Raw genomic sequence first — 24,182 nt, 5'->3', positions numbered from 1 at the left:
AATAAATGGCATCCGACATGTGTAAATGGCCGATCCAAGCACTCCATTTTTGGCTGATCCAAACACTCCATTTTTGGCTTATCCAACCACAAAAATGGATTGTTTGGATCGGCTATCTATACATGTTGGATGCTGTTTATTCCCACGCAAGCCCAAGTCAGATTTGTTTTTAGAATTTTTGGACGGCTCGGATCGGCCGTCCGGTGGCCGAAATGTGCCCGACGGGACGTCGGGATTCCGATCGGGATTTTTGGTCGGGAAGCTTAGACTTTCTGTTCTTTCATTGCCTGTGATGCTACAGTAAACATTGCAGTTAATATTGGATAGGAGCCGTGCTACAGCCACCGTACGCCGTGTGGGACCCATTCCGGGCATCGCACGGATGATCCGAGCCGTTCAATAATTTTAGAAAAAAAACCAAGTGGGCATCACAAAACATTAGCTCGATCCGATATGTGTAGGTTCTCGAATCAACCTTCTCATCTTTCTGTACACCAGAAAATTAATCTTTTCATTTTTTCCGATTTTCCAAAGATGAGAAGGTTGATCAGAGCACCTACACATATCGGATCGAGCTGTTATTCCACGATACTCACTTGGTTTTTTTTTTTTAATTATTGAACGGCTCAGGTCATCCATGTGAGACCAGGAGTGGACCCCATACGGCATGCGGTTGCTGGCCACCGCATTTTGGTGCGGTGGCTGTAGACTTTCTGTATTGGATTGTGTCAACTCAGCTTTTAACAACACCATTAATTAAAGAACAAAAACGTGAAAAATGTTTTCTAACTGACCGAGTCAGCTAATTCTGAGCAAACTTAACCCTTAATGTTGTTCATTAGAGATGGCCTAAGTCAGTCAATTTGTTGTATTAGAGTAACAAAGGCTCAATCCGTTTTTTTTTTTTCTCACTTGAAATTATTGCCTTGGATGAAGCACCAAAATTTCATTGATCAGAACATCTCCAATAACCTCAATCTAATTCTAGTCAAAAAGAATATCCAAAAGGCCCAAAACCCAGAAATTGTGCTAGCCCTTTACAAGAACTCAGAACCCAACAGCCTAACCAATTCGGCTATTCAAAACCTAATTTCACTTCTGTTCCAAAAAAAAAAAACCCATTTCCACTCTTTCTTTCCCCTTCTACGGCCAGTCACACCTCTCTCTCTCTCCCAAAACCCAGAAATTGTGCTATAACCCATTTTCACTCTAAAACTGAAATTGGTTCGGAAACCCCTCTCTCAGTCTCTTTAAAACTGAACCCACAAAGCCTCACTTGAAACCCTACAAATCAAACCACCAGCCCACCAATCAAATTCACAAAGCAACAATCTGTGCAATCCACAAACCAATTTGCGTTTCAAACCGCGAATCTGCATACAACACTCATCGGAAATCCACGATTTCAGAGCTTCGCCGGAAACCCACAATTTCAGAGCTCTGCCGGAAACCCATGATTTCAGTGACCGTCGCCAGAATTTTAACACCCCAGACAAACCCCGACACTCCAGAGAGAGTAAGAGAGGGCGCGAGTGCTACAGTACCTCGCTGGTGATGACGAGGTACTGTAGCAAACGGGTAAGAGACGAGCGGCGGGGTGAGGCTGCTGGGCAAGCAATTTCATGGGTTTCGCTCGTGGGTTTGATGATTTGGGAGGGTTGCTGAGTCTATTGGAGATGCTCTTACCAGCAAGCATAGCATGATAATGCAATGCACAACAAAATTAACATATTCGCTGATATTAGTACATCAATTACTAATGTTGCTATTTAGGCTACACAACAAAGCATCAAGAAGAAAAATGTATGGATTCTTGTGACATGGTTACTCATTCAAGCTCCTCAATCAGAGCCTTACCCCTGGCTTTCTACTCTACTCTGCTTTCTCAAAGCACCTCCTCTGTTGCCTGCAAATCCCATAGCCGAACCCTTCTCTGCATTCACAATGGCTGCCATCGAACGCCAAGCTTCTCTGGGCTGCTCATGCACCCAACACATGATAAAGTAAAATCTTCCTCTCGGCAAGCTTGAGCTCACTCCTGATTTCTCCCCTCTTTGATTCCCGCTTTTTCTCAGACTTCAGCTCTCCCTCCGCAGCTTGAACCAGCCTCCGGAGATCACAAAGCAAACGGACTAGAGCAGCACCCCCAAGAGAAACTAGAGCTGTTACGTCATCTAGAAGATCCGATCCAAATCGCAAACCACCCATGTGTCTGAAAGCAGGGGAGCAAGTTTGTTCCAAGCAATGAGAGAGAGCTTCTGATACGGACTCCGGCTGTCCACCCCCTCACCCAGAACGGAAGATACACTCGACACGACCATAGATGCTCCTATGGGATCCGATTGCCAATCCCCGTTGTAGAGTCTAAGAGTGAAACAGTAGGTATATATGATGTCTATTAGGTGAACAGCTAGTAGTTGAGATGGCTCGGTTGAGCTGAACTTGTTGATGGGCGGTAATGGCGTTTCAAGGCTGGGCGCGGAATGTTGTGCGCTGGATCACTTTCCGGGCCATGTCGTGTAGAGGTCACCGTTTCTTCGTTGGAAAGCGGTTGGACGAGTTGTGTCCCTTCTCGACTCAGAGATATTTTTCTAGCAGAAAGCTTCAACCACCATGGTTCCCATGGCTCGATCGACTTGCTCAGCTCTCTAGAAGCAACGGCTCTTTGAAAACGTTTCTTTTCTTCTGCGGTTAGATCATCGAAATGTGTTTGGTCTCCGGACAGAATCTTTTCCATGGTCACCTCCGACAAAGTCGAATCATCCTCATCCATGCTATCCACCTCTTCTTCTTCCGAATGGAACCGCTTGAGCATTTTACGTTTAGCTGCATCATCAGTTTGCAGTTGTTGCAGCTTTCCCACCACATTTTCTCTCATGAATGATTCGGTGCAGCGTAGGCTATGGGATTTGTAGCATTGAAGGGAGCAATACCGTGTGTTGCATCGAGGACAAGTGTATTGCGAGAATTGCTTTTGGCATACTCGGCAGACTGCACGCGCTGACGACAGAGTCAATCGGGACGAATTTGGTGGGATCTCACTGGTAATCCACCAACAAAATTGCAAAATATGGAATGGTTATTGGAAGTTTGAAGTTGAAGTGACTGAGGAAGAAGCTTAATTTGCAGTAGAGGAAGGTCTGTGAAGAAGAATGTACCTTCCCCTTGTGCCAAGGGGATATCATTTTATGGACGTTTCGGAGATCGAATCCCTTTGGGATTAGGATCCTTCGATAAGGATGGCACCAGCCGGGTCCAATAGCCTTAGCTTTCCCAACCCCTTTAGGATTGAGAATACATACCCATGGGTCTTGGACTGTTGGAACTGAGGTAAGTTCTTCTGCTCGGTGGTCTCGTAGAAGAGAAAAACTTATTTACAGAGGGTTCCATGAATAAGCATATCTCCCCGTAGAAATCCGAGCGGGAATATGCCGAGCCGGGCTGGAATGGTCTGTGATCGGCTCATACCTATCAATGATTATGCTGTAGGGGTGATAACAGAGGACTGTGAGGTGAGAGATTGGGGATGTCGATCGATATTACTACGAAGGACAGATTTTATTAATTTTTTAAATAGTAAAGTAACGGTCCAAATTAGAGCCGTTGGACCAAAAGTTGGGTAGAACCCTAAGATTGTGGGTAGAAGGTGGTTAAATAATATTTAAAGTATACAAAAAATTAATTGATATTTTAAAAGTTAGTTAAAAAAAAAGTTTGTTGGAAGGTAGTTGAAGAAGGGTGTCAAATTTGGGGTGGCGACGACACGGGCCATTGATTTGTTCTCTTTGGTTGCAGTAGATGCTAGTTGGGTGGTGGTGGCTGGCGGTTGGGTGATGCGGTTTGGTGTCGAGCTGTTTTGGGTTTAGGGTTAGGTCTTGGGGCTGGGTTGAGCTTGGCCCATTTGATATACTATTTAGGTGTTGGGCTTGGCCCTTGGTTGGCTATTTCGGGCTTCATTTTCTTATCTGGGCATTTTAGGTCTTTAGGGTGTTTGGGCTTTGCCCCTAAGATGGTTGGACTTTGGTTCATTTTTTTTTTTTTTGAAAAAATGATTGCCAAGGACATTTTCAGCACTAACAAATGTTCTTAACTTGTCCTTGGCGGGTATTAATTATCAAAACACGTCCAGGGCCGTCATTTTACCTTTTTTTTCCATCCAACCTTTGGTTGGATTCCCCTCCCCAACTCTCAACTTGATGTACCTTTTGTTAAGTTTTCTTAGGCTGCGTTCTTTTAAACTTATAAGTTCGGAACTTATTTCGGTATTTTTTTTATTTTTCGTAACTTTTTGTTTAGCTTTTCGACGTAATTTTAGGGGTTAATCGTTGTTGAGACGAATTGGAAAAATATAAAAATATAGACCGATGTTGAAAAAATTAAAATAAGATGGCACTTAAGCTCCAAAAAGACGGCTGTTTGATATTTTTCATCTTTAGTGAATTTTTTTTTGCTTTTGGTTATAATTTTGTACCTTTTAGACTCCTCTCACAGAGACGGATGATTAGTTCAAAAAAAAATCACGTTAATCTTACCATATGAATGATGTAGAAAGGGATTCCTGTCTAACCAGTAGTTCAGTACGAAAACCTAGTTATCCAACGGAAAAATTGGAGAGGTGCAGAACGTTTCGCTGCTAACGTACTATTCCCAATGGTTGTTGGCCTGATGGTTAAGACGTACAACCTTAGAGGTTTGCTCGCTCGTAGGTATTAAGTTTGAAGCCTGTACTATCAATTCTTGTAGGGTCAATCCGTATTCACTTTGCTCGGTGTTAATTGCACTAGTAGTTAACAATATATACTACTCGAATTATGCTCTTTCACAATTTTTCTGGGCAAAACTGGGGAAAAGATGTACGCGCACATCTCCAGATATACTTCAAAAGTGTACTTTGCTAGTTAGTAGTAAATAGGAAATAGTTGACCGATTAGCAAATTACGAGCAAAGAAGGTACCTGAATTCCTGGCCGGCCCGGCAAAAAATTTGAGAGCTTTGATTCAGAATTCGTTCAATTCACTCCGTACTGATGCGTGAATCAATCAGTCACCTGCTGTGACAAGTGAGATGGGGACTTCCTTCTACCAATAGGCTAGCGGTCACTCTAAATCTTCTAACCTTCATAGGTACGTAAGGACTTCCACCTGAGACTATGGAGAGTGTTTTCTTGTCTGGACTATCCTACCTCGGATTGAAGACGAAGAATACCTTACCGTTGGACTTGGAGCCTCAAGAATCCTTGTGTTTTCACTCGAATAAAAAGTAAAGTCATTTTACTTCCCGATCGACTCAAATCTACACCATGTTTAGTTTTACTTAAATTTTTACTGGAATACAGGAGACTCAAAATTTACAAGATTGTTTTCTCATGGATCTCAAATGGATAACAATACAAGGTTTTACCGAAACGAATGTTAGATTTAAGTTCGTCCATTAATTACAGTACTTCAAATGAATTAAAATTCTTACTCAAATTTAAGTAAAAGAATGAACGACGACTGCGACTGGAGATGCTCATAGGAAGTTGGAATTTCAACAACTCATGATCATGCCCCTCCTACAGCCATGGCTTAGCTGTGTGGATGGTGTCATGTGTGGTCCAAACAAAGGGGCAAATTAAGGCACACACTGAAGGAAACGTTATGGGCGTCTGCTAGCTGCTCATATAATAGTAGTAGCAAAGGACAGCTGCATGAAAGGCAAAATAAGACAACCATAACTTTGAATTTTTGATTTTGTGTTTCATGTTTTGATTTTTCGTATCGCTCCGTCAAAGAAAATACTTATCGCATTTTTGGACAGTGTTGGTAGGGATTGTGGGTTTCATCGCTGGTTTAATTGATCGGTTATAAAATAAACGGATCATATTAGATTATAGGCACTCGTGGTGAGACTCAACACATCAAGAACTCCATCCTTCGATTCACATAGTGAATTGGAGAGAAGCTTATTCAATTCAAGGGAAGGGCGGTCTTTTGTGAATGTCTAACAAAATGACGTTACAAAAAAATCCCATTACATACAAGGACTTTCGGAGGGAATACTTAAGATTGTTTATGGATTCTTTGCATTTTAACTCGGGTTAGAAGCCGAGTGTTCATACATCAGCAGTTAAGTGCTCGGGGGAGGTTTTGGGTTCGAATTGATACCGCAGCATCAACATCCACTGTAGTAATTTCACTGTGAACCCAAAAAAATAAAGAAGAAAGAAAAACATGCATGAATAAATGATTTTTTTTTTTTCACAGAGAATATAAAATGAAGGAAAAAGGAGATTACAAAAGACAAGGATGCAAACGACATTTTTTAGCCTTGACTGATCTTGGAAAGAAATCATTCTCAGAAAGGGGATGAGAGATAGATTCCTCCCTTTCAAGGCAAAGCAAACAAGACCCCAACTCCATAATTGTGAAATGTCCATTTTCCATTCAATGAAAAACAATGTGTTAAGTCGGCAAACAAACCAGCTGTTCCACAGGTACAAATTGCAGCATCATTGATACATATCTATCCAACCAATGTGTTCACATACGTGAAAAATTATCTATTTTCACTATTAGCGGTAAGAACTGTTTGAGCTACTTTATATGTATCTTGAGTAATTTTCTTCCCGTTTTGGTCAAAAGCGTCTTGCGACCATCCATGTAGAAACTAAATTTGATCACACTTCAGAATATAATGAATGTAGTTTAACGATCCATCAAACTGAAATCAGCGTTCTTTCAAATTGCAAGATCATCTATGAAAGATTCATGTATACCGTAATTTCAAGCAATTATAGAGAGTACGAGTTAGAGGGAGATAGAGATAGAGGAGAAGGCTTTAACTTTTTGTTTTGTTTGGGCTACCGAAGACTTAAAGTTACTAACCGTAATTGGCAAACACAAAAGAATCCAACTATAAAAATAGAGAAGTGTCGTGGTTTGAAGGAGGAAGGCCAAAACGATGTAGCTTTGGCCGCCCTATAGCGTTGTGGTGCGTAACTGCATAACAGCATCACCAAATCCTAATTTGTGAGCCACCATGAGTCAAACCAATTGTGAAAGAAAAAAAAATCCAGTGGCAGGGGCCTATGCGGTTCCTCTAATGCCTCTTTGTGCAATTCTCTTCCACAATTAACTTCTTAATCCATCAATCAAGAAGTTGCAGTTTAAGGCTTTAAGCCAATAGATATGATAATGTATCTGAGGTTAAGTGTGAGAATCTTTCATTGTTTTCCTTCATAGGTACATGCACAACAAACACAAACATTTACTACCAAAAGTTCTTTCGCTGAAAAGCTCAAGACTTCACATGTTTAAACTAGCGTTTGGATCCTATCAAGTCCAAGTTTCGGATTAGACGGGACAGTCTAAGTCTGAATCATACATTTGTATTAATTAACGATTCAATTTTGGATTTACTCAAAAACTCTTACCGATAAGGACTACGGAGAATCCGAACCCAATTTAAGGACCGATGAGGATTCTATTCTTTTAAAATACTAGGTTTTTTGTTGCAGTACTAAAGTACATACTATATATTTGTATAATAAGCAGATTGATTTGTAGGCTGCAAAACTGTACCCCCATCCCTTGGTCTCAGAATACCAATTGCCCTAATGCCCTTTTTGCTGTCAAGTCAGTTCCAAACAAGAAGAAATGAGCCCATCTTTCATCCAATGATTTTGTTTCATGACAAGATGTAGCTGAGTACTCATGAAATGTGTATCCAATGCCTTTTAGGGACAGAAATAAACAGAGAGGAAAAAGAGGGACCTGGGGTGCTGTAGTGCACCTCCTGCACCACATGTATAGTAAGGTTAATCCGACCGTTCATCTTGACAATGAACGGTTCGGATTTTTATCCAAACAATGGACAAGTAGGATTTGTAGAAGCTCGGATTATATTCAACCATTTATTGTAAAGATCGATGGCCCTTGTGCGCTCTATATGTTGCCTTGCAGGATTTTGCACTATAGGATTTCCCAATCCGAAAACGAGGGTAGTGTGAGAATTGTGAATTCCAGCCAATGGAGAGCCAAATGGGATATGTCTCTCTTGGACATCTTCAATAATACACACATGGACTGTCCACAGGAAAAACAAATAACCAAAGGAAAAAAAAAATCAACAAAAAAGCTAAAAACGAAAACAAAAACAACACTCTGTCCGTACTGAAAATTTAGTCCACAACGAGAAGTGCAATTTTCGGATTAGTAGAAGATAAAGTACTTTTACGCATAATTTTTTAAATTTTTTCCAAGACTTCGAAAATCCGATTGAGATCTTTAACTTGATACAACGAAAAATTATTTTTATTCCCAAACTTACACGACGTTTCCTAGGTGCTATATCAATTCTTTTGGGCTAGTCCATATAGAGTTCCCCTCAAGTGGGAAGTGTGATTGATCTCCCAGATTAAATCGAGGTGCGTGTAAGTTGGCCCGAACACTCATAAAAAAGATTTTGGGAAGGAATGATCAACCAAACTTTAGTGTGTTTTTTTTTAATTTCTTTTTGGATCCACACTAAGCTTTAGGTATGGTTGCATACATAAATGTTCCAGCCCAGCACATCCACATCAATCCCTTGCAACCTAATTGCTTTGTCGATTGCGACAGTTTCCATTGCCAAAAACCTGAATTAATCTTCTTCCTTTTTCTGATCTGCCATACTGGTTCTTCTCCCTGATCTGCTCATGACATACTTCTTCCCTCCTCCACAAATCACCAGCAAAATTAGCTTGTGACCACTGAGCTTTGGAGTGCTGCCATGGAGTTCAAGCCCAGAATCATCACCATCTTTCTTCTCTTCCTCTTCCTCTTCCTCCTCCTCGGCCCGGCTTGTTTTTTGAAAGGTTAGCACCTCCTCTTGTGTTTCAGAATGAGTTTTTTGAAAAACTCGTTCTCTAAGAATACGCTACTGTCGCTACGGTAAATGCACGATGTATACTTAGTATGCACGGTGTGTATCCCTTGAATCGCTTTGAATTCATACATTTGGTATAGGAATTCAGAACATTATGTATAAATTTGTACGAACATTAACACCAACACATGAATTCATAACATGCATCAATACAAAAATTCATAAGATACTAACGTTATGGATTTATGTCCAAATTTTATGAAATGTACTAATAGAAAGTAAATTTATAAATTCAAGGCGATACAAGTGGTGCATATCGCACATGTCCAAATTTATAAAGTAAATTATAAATTCAAGGCGATACAAGTTGTTACCGGTACCTAGTAACAACTTTTGGTGTTTCCTTAGAAACTGGTTCAATTCAAATAATTCTTCAAAAACAATTCCAACGAGTGCGAATGAAAACTGATTCTAGATGAACAACATGATCAAATTAGTGTGTGATGAGTTGTTGATTTTGCGCAGGGGGAAAGGAAGTTTCGGATTCGGGGATTTACGATATCGATTACAGAGGTCCAGAGACCCATTCATACGGTCCTCCGCCAAATAGATCCATTCACGAGCCTGCCATGAGACATCGTAAAACCAAAGCTTTAAGAGCTGGGAATGGAGCAACTGTAAGATACTTATTTTATCCCCATATATCTTGTCTAAGTTTGGACTTCGGAAGAAAAAACTGCTGATTACCCACAAAATGTGAGGTTTCATTCTCCCTCCGTCGACCCACCATTCTGAAAAATATAAAATTTTTAGAAAAAAAATAAAGTACTTTGTGCATTTTTTTTTAAAAATTTTTCGTACTAATTTAAAGATCTGAATTAGTTCTTCAAATTGGTGCAAAGAAATTTAAAAAATTATGCACGAGAAAACTATATCTTTTAATTCAAAATTTGCATGTATTTTCCTGGTGAAAAATATTTTTGGAACAGATGAAGTAATATCAGCTATCTATCTCAGCAATCAATGAGTTGGATTTGTTGATAGGTCCAAGACAAGGACTGATGCAGATCCGAACCATTTTATTTTTGAACTACGGCAGCAGCATAATGACTAGTTTCTTCTAATTCTATACCACTTTATTTTTTTAATATCTATTTTTTCAATTTTTTTTTTTGGTTTTATAGGGCAACAGAATTCATGGATAAAGGAGTTTGGAAAGGAAGTGTTGGTATTGCTTTGGTCAAAATGTTGTTACCCTTATGTTGATTCCCTTGAGTTTTAGTTGTTGTGTAGAGAGTGAAAAGGATTAAAAGAATCCAATTAATGAATAGTCTTAAATCCTGTTTTATTTATAGTTTTATTTATATGAATCAATGTAAGAAGAAGCTGATAAGGCTTGTTTGCACCTCTGATTATTGTAATGGAATACCATGCATCATAGCTTTACAAAATCAAGAAAGGATTAGCAAAATTTGGATAATGGTTTGATGGATGGGACAGGGATAGCATTAGCGTTGAGAAAACTTGGAAATGGTATCTGTTAGATATCTTTTCATTATTTTGTTAGGGTCTGGAACCTCTCCGGTCTAAGTTTTGGACTTGACGAGATTGTCCAAATCTGAACCATACAATGGGAGTATCAATGGTTCGGGTTTACTCAGAAATGGATGATCTAGATTTGGATGATCATCTACTTCAGTCCTAAATAAGGACGGAGAGGATCCGATTAAATTTTGTTAAGAGAAGACCTAGCAAATCCTCTGTTTATAATATGGCCCGCAAAATTCTTGCTCATTGACAGAAGCTAAAAGACCAAACATAATTTGTTACTCCTACCTTTCTGAATTGAACCTTAATGATTTTGATGGCAACAAATGCTACCCTTTCACTGAAAGTGGACAATAAGAAGCCACAAGAAGCTTTATTTAGCGGTCGGACTCTCTCCGACGTTTTATCAATTTTTGTGTTGGGTCAATCCATAGCAACAGCCATAGGTTGAATTGGATCCCCCTGATAACGATGTGATTTGTCCGCCGACTGGTACAAAGTTATTGAGTGAAAAATGATGGGGATATAGGTTTCCAATGAAATGAACAATAACCAAGAAAGCTTTTACAAAGCTAGAGTATGTGTCAATTTAGTTCGGACAGTTCCCTTCCTATAAAGGCGATCTTATTCAGCAAAATATGGACCTCTTCCTTTCCGATTAAATTTCGATGATCCGAGCCGTTCAATATGATCAGAAAATGATTTTAAAGGTCTTCGCAAATCAGCAAAAAGTATGATCGGGAAGTACTTCATCTGAGCAGTTTTCATTGAACGGTTCAATAAAAAACTGCTCAAATCAAGTCCTTGCCGATCTTATTTTTTGCCGATTTCTTTCATGGATCCTTAAAATCACGCTCTGAATGCATTGAATGGTTCGGATCATCAAATTTGATCAGAAAAAGGAAGGTCCGTCTTTTAGCAAGTTAAAAAGGCTGGTGTTAGTTGGGATATGCATACCAACAATGACGATGTTTTCCAAAAATCCTTACTAGTTTGGTGTAACATTTACACAACCTAGGTAATCAAAACTCTTTTTTATTTTTATTTTTATTTTTTATTTAAGAAAAACCACTTCGGGGACTGGTCCTCCACTTTATTGTTGTCTCAAATCGCTTAACAATGCCTGCCATTTTATGCTGTATGGCGATTTTGATTTTTAAAAAGAAGATAAAAGAGAATGAAGTGGAAGAAGCTTTCGGTCTTTTCATGTTGGGTTAACAAATTAAGAAGTACTAACTGAAGAGATAACTTTTTTTTTTTTTAATTATGTGTTTTCGTTAAAATTATATGATTGCTTTACGCGTTCTGAGACCCTTCTTCACCAACGAAAGCCTCAAAATTAAATCAATTCCTTTGTTTTGGAAAAGTTGAAGTCACGGATCCCGCAACTTAAATATTTTTAGGTGACTGAACGTACTAAAAGTGACGAGAAAATTGATTTTTCTATCATTTTCGTATAACTGAACTAGACACCCCTAAGAGTTTGAAAGTATTCCAGTGGTTGAACATCTAAATTGGATGACACAAACATAGAAATCGACAGGCTATCCATTCATGGTCTCATGCATGTGTCCCACGCACACATGTAATGTGCAGGGCTTTAAGCCTTTGAAATTTTATGAATGATAGATACATGCAACTAAAACTGTTCATTTGCTGACCTTTTCGGGAACCAGAAAACTTAGGCCAGTGGACCTAGTTCCTACCCAAGTTTCAAAAAAGGCAAATGCGCATTGCGAGGCGTTTTAATCCTCAAGAGGCGAGGCGTAACCCTTGGGTAGGGCTGCAAACGAACCGAGTCGAGCCGAGCCGAATTTTAGAGTGTTCGAGCTCGGCTTGTCAAAAATTTAGTTGGCTCGAGCTCGTGACGAGCTGCAGGACTCGAGCTCGAGCTCGGCACAAGAAGTATTTACAGAGCTCGAGCTCGGCTCGTTTATAAAACAAATATATATAAATAAATATAAATATGTAAAATATATATATATATATATAAATATATATATATATATATATATAAATATATATAATATAGTTGAGCTCGCGAGCCAATTCGAGTCGAGTTTCGACTAGCTCGAGCTCGGCTCGTTTACGAAACGAGCCCAGGACTTGAGCTCGAGCTCGTTCGTTTGTGTCTCGAACCGAGCCGAGCCGTTATCGAGCCGAGCTTTGAGCGGCTCGCGAGCAGCTCGGATCGTTTGCAGCCCTACCCTTGGGTGTATAGGTACTCTCCCAATTTATGCAAAGATTGAAGCTTTGAGAGAGAGGGCGAGTGTGTGAGATCTATAGGCCATATTCCTATAAAGTGTGTGCGAGTGCTAACCAATTTTTTTTGTCGATCGGCTCGGTTCTGGTCTCGTATACTTTGTAAAGCACAATGCGTTGAATAGCCCTGTAACATATCAGATGGGTATAACCCACTGACCAAATGGGCATCGTCTTTTCACATAAGGTAGATACTCGTGTGACTTTATTTTAGGACGTTAAGAGTCAATACTCTCAAATACAAATAATTTTGTGTGAAAGATTTGACAACTCATAGGTATATCTTTTTGAAATTAGTTAGTTTCACCAACCACCTTATCCGTTTATGGAGAATATAATTATACTACAATTTTATATACATCCCAAAATAAAAATGTCACTTTTTCTTTTTTGGTTGGATTTCTTCTTCTTTCTCCTTTTTGAAGTCGCTTTTTTTTTTTTTCTTTCCTTTCCTTCTTCTTCTCGTTTTTTGGTCTTCTGACGCATTTTTGGAATCCTAATCTTATTTTTCATATTAGTTTCACAAGTTAAAAATCAAGCTCAGAAATTTTATGTAACTTTTATTACTAGTTCACTTGTTTACCACCGATGTATTGATCATCTTAATTTGAAAGGAATTCGTAAGGAGAAAAATTTATTCACAGTGCGTGAATAAGCTGTTCACGAAAAGCGCACAATTTTATCTGTTCGTTTCGACAATTAACGGTTGAGATATGTTTTTAATTTTTGACCGGCAATAAATATCTTTTACCGTTAATAGTTTGTCTATGAATCGTTCACAACACTTTTAGACAGCCAAGATTAACCTCCGTAAACATTATTTACGGAACCTCCGTGAATAAAATTTCTTCCCATTTGTGAAGTTGAAAAAAGCCCTAATTTTAATGGGCTACTAGTACGACTACTACTGCTAGTACACATAATACACTCTCTCGCATTCTCCCTCTCTAGTCTCCATCAAATTCTCTATATATGTCGAATTCGGACTACAACAACGACGCCGCCGGCTGGGCAGCTGAAGCAGGGGAGGAGAAGCTGACGCCTCGTCGGGCCCGTTGGAACACCGGCCTCTTCGATTGCATCGGACGGAACGACAAGTTCAGTACTAGCGATCGTCAAGTTTGTGAGTTTCTTTCCCTTTCTAAACGTCACCTTTTAATTGAGGCTTACTAATAAAGAAGATTGGCATTGACTATGTCTTGGTTTTTGTATTTCATAATTGATTGTTAATTGATCTGTTGTGGTCCTTGTGGGGTCGGCTAAAGTTATATGTTAAGTAATTGAGTTATGTGAAAATAGTTCTTATGCACTAGGTCGCATTTATAAAAAAAAACTAAGGTGTCCGGGTCACACCTTACTAATTCTGATTATGGGGGACCAATTCCACCGCTCACTTATGGAAGTCCCAATTACAGCATAGCAAAGCTTTGAAGGAACTGGCCCAAAGGAGTTGATAATATCTAAATGATTTCGAACATGAGATTTTAGGAGGGAGCAAACCTCTAAGTTCTGAGCATTGACCACTAAGCCAACCCCTTGGGGTTATGCACTCGGTCACATAATCCTCCAACAGTACTCGTTGCTCCGGTGCTCAAACCTCGCTTTACGTGTCCGTTCTCATCCTCAAATTTTATTAGTTTTGGCATGTTTTCGTGATACGCTTTCACCTTCGCACTTCTGTTTTCTCATGCACATGCACGCACGTCCATTGCCTGACTCAGGTTGTGTTTGTACCTTTTAAAGAAGGTTGGTATTATTTTACTTGTAATGACCTTTTCTTTATCTTCTCGTTGTAATTTTGTTTCATCATATCTTGACGAGAACAATTAAAAAAAGCATAAAAATATAGACCAAAGTTGACAAAAAGTTTATATAAGGTGACGCTAAAAACACTGAAACTTTTTTCGTATTAGTGATTTTTTCACGAGTTTTGGTAGTAATTTTACTTAGATGCCTTTCGTCAAGACAAACAATTACTTTCAAAATTTTTTATCCAAATCTAGTAAAAATTAAGAGAAAATAACCACTAGACCCCATAAATTTAGCCCCAAGGGTACCTTAGGATATGCAAGTGTCTATGTTTGTCAATTTCTTGGGGCTTTGAAACCATTTTTTATTCAGTTCTTTAGAGGTTCTTGGTTGAAACTGCTCTAATGGTGTTTTTTTTCCCTTCTTGTTTTAGAGGGAAAGAAATTCATGATTATAAAAAAGTGCACTGGATATTGTATTTGCCAAAGCCAATTAAAAGATACCAATAAACGAAATTAGGCCAGTTAAAAGATACCAATATGACTGTATTATGTAAATATGTAGTACTTTATATACTCTAAAATTATGTGAAATGTATATGAATAATCACAAATCAATCTTTCCAAATATACAAGAACTATGACACATCAATTGATTCCTTGCCTTTCTACGTGGTGAAAACATAAAGTAATTCTATTGCATTTGGTGATTGTGATAATTATCTAGCACTTATTCTACAGTATACCCCAGCTTAATTCAATTTTTATTTGGGTGAATGTGTTGGACCAAAAGCTTATTACTTTTGATAGCCATGGATCTACTCCATCTGTTACATGTTTTTATACCAAGTTCTTCTTTCCTTTTTTTCAACTTCCGTTGCAAAGTTGGCTGTTTATGCCCGAAAATGAACTACTGTAACTCATACTCAGAACTGGATTTACTAAAGTCAAACCAATCACTTGTGTTTTTATTCTACGTTCTAAATTCTTATATGACAAAAAATTTAGGTTGGCATGTAGGCCCTCTCTGAGTTGACAAATTTATTCAGTTAGTTATCCATCAGCAATAGGGTTTTCATATTGATTAAAGTGTAAGCTCTTTGTTTTTATTATTATTTTTCTGCCTTTGATGACAATAGGTAACCCCTGCTTTATTTACAACCCACCACATATAGCCATGGCAAAGTCAAGACTCAAAAGAACCATGGTTATCTGGTGCATGTGACCGAAAAGTTGAAAGGAGTTGAACGCATGAGTTCACTTTCTTAGGAGTAGTTGCGTACTGACTAATCTACCCCTTCAGGGTGTACTGCTGTGTACAATGGACTATGCTCCACAACCTATTAGCTGATTTTTTTTTTTTTTTTTCTTAATGGTCTTGAGCTTTTAATTGCGAATTTACCTTTCTCTTTTATTACCATTCCGCTTCTGCTTTTGCTTCTCTCTATCTCTGATGAAGCGGCATTTGATAGGCCTCCTTGGAAGTGTGGCCCCATGTGTGCCTTATGGGAGGAATGCTGAGAGACTTTACTCAGGTCGTTGGATTTTTGTAGAGCACTGCCTCTACTACTGTTTTATGCTCTTGATGCAGATTGTCACTTGTGTCAGAAACCCCAGCCCCTTATTCCTGGGTGCATATCCTGGCTTGATTACATTTCATTCCCGTAGGGATATCCACGAAAAGTTCAACATAGAGGCAAGTCAATTGATCAGCGTATTGCATGGCTTATAATTGTTTATATGCACATCTGTAGTTCTTCTGTTTTGTACATCTATGTTTTGGCTTTATCTTTTGTTATTTCCACGAAATAGTTCTGCAGTTGTGTATGAAGGTAGGGCCTAAATCAATTGATTGGAGGGACTTGTGCTCTGATCTCTGAACTTTGTTCTAATCTTTGGTAATGAAGCGGCAATTGTTCCTTGTTCCTTGCTTTGCCGTTCGTTAAATCTCCTTTATTTGGTGATTGCACCCTATGGCACAGGAGATTCCCTTCCCCTAAGGCACAGTCCTGAATCAACCTCGTTGTGAATATAGTTTGGTTATTTTCCCCATGTCCTATTCATTATGACATTTAGAAGCTTCGAACTAGTCTTTCGGTATTTTGCAAAACCTCACTCTTTGGGAGCACGCTTGTGATCAGTCACTTAAACATGCATATTACACATTGCAAAAGTGTGGGAGCCCATGATTAAAACCGAAAACATGTACATTTTTACGTATTAACTCATTTTCCTTTTTGTTCCTAGTTATAAGAACTCCAAAAACGTAATACTTCTAGTTTGTATGTTTGCCTTTTCAGATAGAGGTTATGATTTATACTATTGTCCAATTATAATAATTGTCAAATCTTCAATTTTGCTGTTACTTGGAGTTTACGGGTTAATTTTTTAAACAAACAGGGTGGTTGTGAGGCATTGAACAGGTCCTATGGATGCTGGAAATGCTGTTTGGAGCAAGAGGAATGTTATGACATCTTCATTCATTTATTCTGTCATGCGTGTGCGCTTTGCCAGGAAGCTCGTGAACTTCATTGTAGGTTTCCCGATCCTGGGTTTAATTCCCAACCTCTCTTGGTTACGATCCCGCCCGGACAGCAGACCATGGGTCGCGATGGTGTTTGAGAGGGGGACAAAATGAGGAGGAAGTAGAGTGGGAGCAGCTATTTCTGTGTTTTCGAAAGGGAGAGTGAAATGAAACATTTGTTTCATTACTTGTAAATATTACGAGCACAGTAGCTAGGCTGATGCAGCAGCTGATTTGACTCAGAAGTTAGACAGTTAGAGTTGATGTTTCCAACATTCTGCCAAAAGAGTTCATGTTTTCACGGGTGGAATCCACACCAATGATTTTGTGATGAACAATGTACCTCGAGCACTTATTTTGTAGTGAAAAAAACTCTTGGAACATTCTGCGGGCGGTGCTCCAATAATCACACTGCTACGCATGGTGTGATGCGATCTACACACTTTACCTCGTGCCCCACAATAACGCGTAGTGAAAAGGGGGTCTTCAGCACCTGGTGGCGTTGCCCCAAAGGCAATAGACTAATTTTCCCTCATCTTCGTGTCCAGAGCATTTTCCATTTTTGGTGAGGGCGTCATGCAAATAAACAAACCCCATAATTAGCACCGCATGCAATGCATGAACTACTATTAAAAAACTTCCGCAAACTCTGCTCGCCTCGATTGCCCCTGTTGTTTGTTTTGGGTGAGAGAACCCAACCAAAGAAACCATTCTCTCTCTCTCTCTCTCTCTCTCTCTCTCTCTCTCTCTCTCTCCATTTCTTCACAGGGTTTCGTTCTCCTTCTAAATGGCGGATTTGGAGGAATCCAGCCCCCTTCTAGGACCTCAATCAGACGCACCACACCATGACAAGGAGAAGGAACCCAGGAAAACCGCCTCCGCTCCTCCTCCTCCTCCCCCGCCTGCCGTTTCTGTTACGATAAAACAGTCTCCTTCACCGCCTCCGCTCCCGCCAAAGGGACCTTTCGGCCCCACCTACGGGTGGATGGCGGATGGAGTGCCGCTTGGGCGGGGCAGCGCCGTGGGGGAGCCAGTGTGTCGGGCCGGGTGGAGCTCCGGCCTCTTCGATTGCCTTGGACGTAACGATGAGTTCTGTAGCAGCGATGTCGAAGTTTGTGAGTCTCGTTTTCCTTTTTTCTTTTATTTAAAATCTGATCTCTTAATTGACGCTCAATTTTAATGGGGGCATTGGTAGTCGTTATATTTTTTCTGTTGTGGGGGTGAAACCTTCAAAATAGCTTTCACTGCCGCTCTCAATTCTCGCTCTGCGCTCGCGCTTTCAATTTTCGCACTCACAAATTCTAGCTTCTTGGGAGTTTTTTGAAAGATGCTTTCATACTCGCGCTTGTGCTCTTGCACCCGCGCCCAGACGTGCATTATGTGACTTTGGGTGAAACAAATAGAGAATTATGAATGTGTATTTGCATAGGCACTAAACGCCCGGGCGCACCATTTGTTTGCAAATCGTATTATGCAAAAGAGATATAGAGGAAAATCTTTAATTGAGATTGATCTGTGATGAAATTTGAGATGTGAAAGCAGAAAAGAGGGGAGAAGAAAATGATAACATTTTTTATTTACTTCTTGGTAGTTTAAGAAACTAAAATGTGCATCAGTCTCAAAATTGACGTTCCCTTTATAATACTAATAATAGATGTAGAAGTCCATCTCCAATCTTTACGTTATTCATTTTTATGTATTTATCAAATTTGAGTAACACATTTGGTAAAAAGCTTGGTTTGATATTAACCAACTCCAATGGTTGTTCATTTGGTTTTTTGTTTTGGGAAGGTTTCTGCACGTATCCCCAAAATTCCTCCTAACCCATTTTTATGAAAATGGATTATCCAATCCTTCTTTTTTTTTTTTCTTTCTCATCAAATCTTTTTGAAAAATTCGAAATTGTCCTAAAAGCTTCTTCTTCTGGTTTTTTAATACCAAATCTGGCAAAGAAAATGTCTATATATATCCTTGATAAACGAGGTTATTCCGTAATTGGATACAGATTGGAGAAATGTTTGGAGCTCATCTTGTGCCCTTTTCCCCTTTGATGAAGGATTTGGTGAATGGCAAGATACCCTAATTGTGTGTGTGTTTTTATAAAGAGACAGATTGTTCATTAAATTCACCAGTATATAATGAGTCCGGTGTAATTTAATTTGCACGGCAATGTCTCTCTGTATCTGGTTTGGTATGTTGTCATGCAAGATAGTATATGTTTCAAACAGTTCAATCCATTGTTATCACTATCAGACAAGTATCATACTTTTGGGGGCTCTCAACAATTAGTTGCACCTGCATTTTAAGATCAAGGAAAGTACACGCGTAGAAATGAGGCCCACCTGAGCCGTCCATGCTCGGCAATAGATGGCTCAAATTTCATCTTGGCCGAACAGATCTACTTTCATATTTGGTAGTAGTATAATTTAAGGGACAGTAGAGTCCCCAGGTTCAGTTGTACGTGTGTTTGTGTCTACTTTCATATTTCGTACTCCCTCCGTTCGCATTTGTTAGTCCACAAACATGTTTTTTTAAGTCCTACAAAGATTATCCATGTAGTCACATCAATGTGCAAAAGAGAATGGATTTCCTTTCTTACCCTTCCTTTTTTGTGAAGTCATGTCAATATTTAAAATTTCAGTTTTGAGCCAAATTTTTAATTGAAGGGCAAAAAAGAAAATTTATCTTACAAAAGCAGCATTATTTTGTTCCCTTAATAAGTTAGAATTCCCAAAATGGACCAACAAAGGCGAACGGAGGGAGTAGTATAATTTAACGGTGGTTGACTGGTTGATGTTTCCCAGACTAATCACATATGTTACAGAAGATCGATCAAATCAAAAGTTGACTAGTGATCCTTCATGATGATTCGATATTGCGATTTGAATGCTCCAGAAACTATTAGTCGATACGTTGCCTGTGCTTCGTCTGGTCATCTTTCTGCATTTATTCTGGTCTCAGAGTTTTCAATTGTGGATTTATCTGTACTCTTACAGTCACCTTGGCATTTGGCAGGCCTCCTTGGAAGTGTGGCTCCGTGTGTCCTGTATGGAAGCAATGTTGAGAGACTTGGCTCTGTTCCTGGGACTTTTTCCAGTCACTGCTTGCGTTACGCTGGTGCATACTTGATTGGGAACTCCTTGTTTGGCGCGAATGTTTTGGCACCCTGGTTTTCATACCCCAGCCGTACTGCTATACGCCACACATTTAACCTAGAGGCAAGTTATTCTTCCATTTTCGAGTTAACTAGTAGTGGCTGGCCGGTTAAATTCAGAGTGATGGTATCTAAGTTGACGCACCTTTCAGCTTTCGTCTACCATTCTCTTTTTCGTCTATGTTGTGATTTATATTTTCTCCTATTACCACGAAGTATTATTGCGATCAAATGGTACGTATAATGATAGAGCTTGATTCTCATATGATAGTTTGTTACTGTGTCCCAGCCGCCTTATGTCTTGATTTTTTGAAAATTGCGAGTTGAAATGTTTGCGTCCTTTCATACCTGTAAATGTATCTTTGCTTGTTTAGTAACCATGGCGATCTATGAGGACACTGTCCCTAGTCCTTTTTTCGGGTCCCCTGCGCAAGACGAGAAAAACAATGAAAGATAAACTAAGACAATTAAAAATGTCTTCCAAAGGCAATCCCGGCAAGGTCAGCAGCAAAAAGGTATGCGACTTCATCCAGAGGTGTGTCTACAGTTACGATGTGCACCTCCTGGTGAACTCCGATGGCTGCCCGCTTGTCTGCAACCTTATTCCCCTAACAAAGGAGTGTGCTGAATCACGACAATTGCATTAGGCCAGTAGCTCTCTAGTCCCTACACTGTACCAGGTTACAGTTGGAAAAACGAGGATTGCGCCCGCCCTTGAGGAGATTCTTGGTTACTTCAAGAGTCACTTACCACTTGTATTATATATGTTCCATATCTTTTTTCCGGTAGAAGCTGCATACCCTCGAATGCTAAAGTGCTCAGATTCAAGAGTGGTAGAGTTGGAACTGTATAACCCTTAGTAGCATGAAGCGGGGCGGGTGCGGGGGAGCGAGGCACCTAGAAGCTCCTAAGGTTGGAAGCGCCCAAGAAGTGTATATAGCTTATAGAAAAATATGTATATAAAATATCTTTAAATACTTAACCATTAAAGGAAAAGTGAAACTTATTAAAAAAAATTCCGATCTTAAAGTGTAATTATTGGAAGTTTTATATTCTCAACGTCCATCCTTTCTCAATTTGGAAATTTTTTTGACTAATATGATTCTCATATTCTTATTTCCATAATGGCATAACTCCCTTAAAAGTAACAGAATAATTGCATTAACACCCGATAAGCTCCCACCCGTTAAGCTCCCGTCTTGGGAGCGCCAATTCGAGCTCCCGTCTAGGGAGCGCACCCATTTCAGAAGGATCCTGCTACTGAGGTATATCCCCATGATCCATATGCCACTAGGGACAGTTGAAGCTTGGGTTAGTCTAGAGCATTTTTTTCCTCTCTCTAGTTAGGGTAACTTTGCTTTTGTTCACGTTTCTCTCTCGGCCTTTTCCTGGCTCAACTGGCCTATGACTCGGCTTTTTCTCGACTTCCTTTTAGGTAATGAAGCCCTCTCGAGCGGGTTTCGAATTTTCAATTGGCAGCCAATCGAGATACTACTTTTTGTTGTTGTTTTTCTCTTTTCTTTTCCTTTCCCCCACTCGCCACTTTCGGGGGGTCATCTGTAGACAAGCGACTCCTGCTGTCTTTCTTCTGGAGACTTGGTTACACACTTTTCATATAGACTGTCAGGTGAAGTTTTTGTTTCCTTTATCAAGGAGCATTTGCTTGTTAACTCCAGACAATTCTACAGCCACCCTCTTACTTGATTTGGACACAAGCTTTTAAATACATGGTGCACCAAACATGTTTTTTTGAAGAAAAGCATTACAGCCTGAGCTTTGCTGTTGTTTCTATGCTGAAAATTTGTTCTTGTTTTTTGGTTGAACAAACAGGGCAGCTGCGGAAGTTTTGTGGATGATGAGGAATGTGAGTCGTTATGCGACAGGGCAACTCATATCTTCTGTCATGCGTGTGCGCTTTGCCAGGAAGCTCGCGAGCTTCGTCGTAGGCTTCCCCATCCTGGGTTTAAGGACCAACCTCGAGTCTTGGTTATGTTCCCACCTGGAGGTCAGGCCATGGGCCGTGATGGGGTCTGAGAGGCTTCTGCCTCAGCATTGGCAGTTCTCAGATTGCCCACTATATATATATATATATATATATATGGCCTGACAAATGAATTGATAACTGACTACTTCAAATTTCTTGAGTAATTTATGTGCATAGTACGTTATCTGAGTCTGCGCCTATTGAGTATGGAAGGGATTGATGAATGCAAATTAAAAGATGGTTATCCTATGGATTTTTTCTTCAAAATTACATTTACTCTGATGGGTCATGCTTCATGTCAACTTTGTGATGCACTCAGTTTGTGCGCACCTATGGTTTTCAAGTCTCCTTCGGGGGGTGCTCCGTGAGTCTACAGCCCTATGGGGAGGGTAGCACGCACCTATGGTTTTCGGGTCTCCTTCAAGGGGTGCTCAGTGAGTCTAGAGCCCTATGGTGGAGCAACTACGCCTAGTCGCCCCCTCTATTTTTTTGCTTAGCAAAAGTTTTAAAAGTAAAGTGGCTGCTCAATATTTCTATCCCAAAAAGGCATAATAGAAACAAGAAGGTAGCCATGGCAATATATCACACATGAATCCAAGGTGATCACAGAGCAGAGTCATATACTGAAACAGGAAGCATATAAATTACTAAGATGGCGAACAGCGAGATATAAACCAAAGAGGTAATAACTTGCTAAATTAATTTATGAGCCCCTCCAAGAGTAAAGCAGCCCTTTTCAAGGTCCCAGCATCCTACTCCCCAACCACATTCGCGAAAATAATCTTCGACCTATATAAATCTCCCCAGTATTCAGTCACTTCAATGGTAGTTAATTAGGGGACGGGTGGGTTTCCCCTAAAAAGTTTGTCTATAGCTTGAGGGGTTTAGACGAGTTGTTCCCGCTAAATAGACTTTTAATTGATGTATGTGAGGAGAATAACCTGACTCAGAATTTGTGTTTTTGTTGACTTTAACCCACTTAGTCCGTTTAGACAACAGGGGAAGCCATTTATTCCGTTTAGGGGAAACCCAGCCTGAATATTTGTTATCAGCTGCTATAAATGTTTACAAGAGTGGCCACAATTTTGCCGATAACCTTACCTAATGGTAAAGAAGAGCGTAAAAGAACATTGAACAAGACCTGAAAGACCAAAAAAACAGTGTTTTACTTTCTAATCACCGAGCATACCACTGTGAGGGTGAATATCTAATTGTGATGCTAAATGTCTATCCAGTAAGATGAGTGAAAATAGAAGAGAACATCACTCGGACACGAAAAATGGCAACAGACACGGAGAGTGATATTTGTATTTTGAACGCACCATCTCAACATAAACAGTAGATGATATTACAGTTGAAAAAGCCTATTCTCCGGGTGCTGAAACACCTTGCTTCAATCTCTCCTTCTTCATCTTCTTTTTGGAGACCGGTTTCTTTTTCTTTGGAGGAACGGTCTTTTGCGCATAAAGATAAAGTAAGTAGTTTCCAACCAGAAACGTTAATAGCAGGCCACCAACAAGAAGCAAGACTATCAAACCTGGGTTAAACCCTTTGACTTCAGGATCCTTTTCCACGTTTTCCTGTTCAACAAATTGGGTGACAAATGTATCCGTCTCACATCTCTAAAACTAAATGGCCCAAAACTAAGAGAAACTGAGAAAGATAAGATACTCATTCAGCTACTACTTAAAATCCCGCACAAATGCAATTACCATGACATTGTCAAATAGATGGATCAACATTCAACCATCAATGCACGTAGAAGCTACCAACTACTCGCACAATCACCATGCTCTCTGTAATGATTTCAACAGGTCAATTTGACAGACAAAATAGTTGAGCATTTGTGACTTCAAAGTGGACGCGTAACATGATGTTTTCTTGTCAACAAACTTCCTAAAGACTGTTACGAATGGGGGCTTAGCAACCAATATGTAACAAATAACAGCTAGCTACCAACAGCTGAAGGTTGCTCACTAGTCACAACAAAGGGCACCCAAAACACCAATAAATGAACTTTCTATAAAGCTCGAAATGGAAAATTTGGAGGCAAAATTAACCTCTCCTGTCCCAGTTTGACACCCAGAGATACTTCAACACGATCTAATAAAGGCT

General features: G+C 39.7%; 3 protein-coding genes and 1 pseudogene across 3 annotated transcripts; 3 read left to right on the top strand and 1 right to left on the bottom strand.

The window, feature by feature from the left end:
• Positions 1-1,384: 1,384 nt before the first annotated feature.
• Positions 1,385-7,815, bottom strand: LOC131327867 (uncharacterized; annotated as a pseudogene).
• Positions 7,816-8,469: 654 nt separating this feature from the next.
• Positions 8,470-10,318, top strand: LOC131326628 (uncharacterized). Its single transcript, XM_058359479.1, has 3 exons — positions 8,470-8,836; positions 9,373-9,524; positions 10,032-10,318. The coding sequence occupies exons 1-3, from the start codon at positions 8,752-8,754 to the stop codon at positions 10,050-10,052; spliced, it is 258 nt and encodes an 85-aa protein (XP_058215462.1). The 5' UTR covers positions 8,470-8,751; the 3' UTR covers positions 10,053-10,318.
• A 3,256-nt stretch (positions 10,319-13,574) lies between these two features.
• On the top strand, positions 13,575-17,314 carry LOC131326602 (cell number regulator 8-like). The gene is made up of 3 exons (XM_058359432.1): positions 13,575-13,780; positions 15,878-16,101; positions 16,806-17,314. Exons 1-3 carry the CDS (start codon positions 13,630-13,632, stop codon positions 17,025-17,027), a joined length of 597 nt encoding a protein of 198 aa, XP_058215415.1. The 5' UTR covers positions 13,575-13,629; the 3' UTR covers positions 17,028-17,314.
• Positions 17,315-17,498: 184 nt separating this feature from the next.
• On the top strand, positions 17,499-22,165 carry LOC131326601 (cell number regulator 8-like). The gene is made up of 3 exons (XM_058359431.1): positions 17,499-18,044; positions 19,945-20,141; positions 21,908-22,165. Exons 1-3 carry the CDS (start codon positions 17,717-17,719, stop codon positions 22,115-22,117), a joined length of 735 nt encoding a protein of 244 aa, XP_058215414.1. The 5' UTR covers positions 17,499-17,716; the 3' UTR covers positions 22,118-22,165.
• Positions 22,166-24,182: the final 2,017 nt, after the last annotated feature.

Source organism: Rhododendron vialii, chromosome 5a (genome assembly GCF_030253575.1).
Source record: "Rhododendron vialii isolate Sample 1 chromosome 5a, ASM3025357v1".
NCBI lineage: Eukaryota > Viridiplantae > Streptophyta > Magnoliopsida > Ericales > Ericaceae > Rhododendron > Rhododendron vialii.
The sequence above is the reverse complement of the archived record's forward strand: the minus strand, read 5'-3'. Positions and strand labels throughout refer to the sequence as shown.

Bases quoted from the DNA above. Each gene is read 5' to 3' on its own strand.
- LOC131326628 (XM_058359479.1), top strand. From the start codon at position 8,752: ATGGAGTTCAAGCCCAGAATCATCACCATCTTTCTTCTCTTCCTCTTC. The intron at 8,837-9,372 runs GTTAGCACCTCC...GATTTTGCGCAG, and splicing joins CCCGGCTTGTTTTTTGAAAG to GGGGAAAGGAAGTTTCGGAT. The intron at 9,525-10,031 runs GTAAGATACTTA...TTGGTTTTATAG, and splicing joins GAGCTGGGAATGGAGCAACT to GGCAACAGAATTCATGGATA.
- LOC131326602 (XM_058359432.1), top strand. From the start codon at position 13,630: ATGTCGAATTCGGACTACAACAACGACGCCGCCGGCTGGGCAGCTGAA. The intron at 13,781-15,877 runs GTGAGTTTCTTT...GGCATTTGATAG, and splicing joins TACTAGCGATCGTCAAGTTT to GCCTCCTTGGAAGTGTGGCC. The intron at 16,102-16,805 runs GCAAGTCAATTG...TTAAACAAACAG, and splicing joins ACGAAAAGTTCAACATAGAG to GGTGGTTGTGAGGCATTGAA.
- LOC131326601 (XM_058359431.1), top strand. From the start codon at position 17,717: ATGGCGGATTTGGAGGAATCCAGCCCCCTTCTAGGACCTCAATCAGAC. The intron at 18,045-19,944 runs GTGAGTCTCGTT...GGCATTTGGCAG, and splicing joins TAGCAGCGATGTCGAAGTTT to GCCTCCTTGGAAGTGTGGCT. The intron at 20,142-21,907 runs CTAGAGGCAAGT...TTTTGGTTGAAC, and splicing joins CTATACGCCACACATTTAAC to AAACAGGGCAGCTGCGGAAG.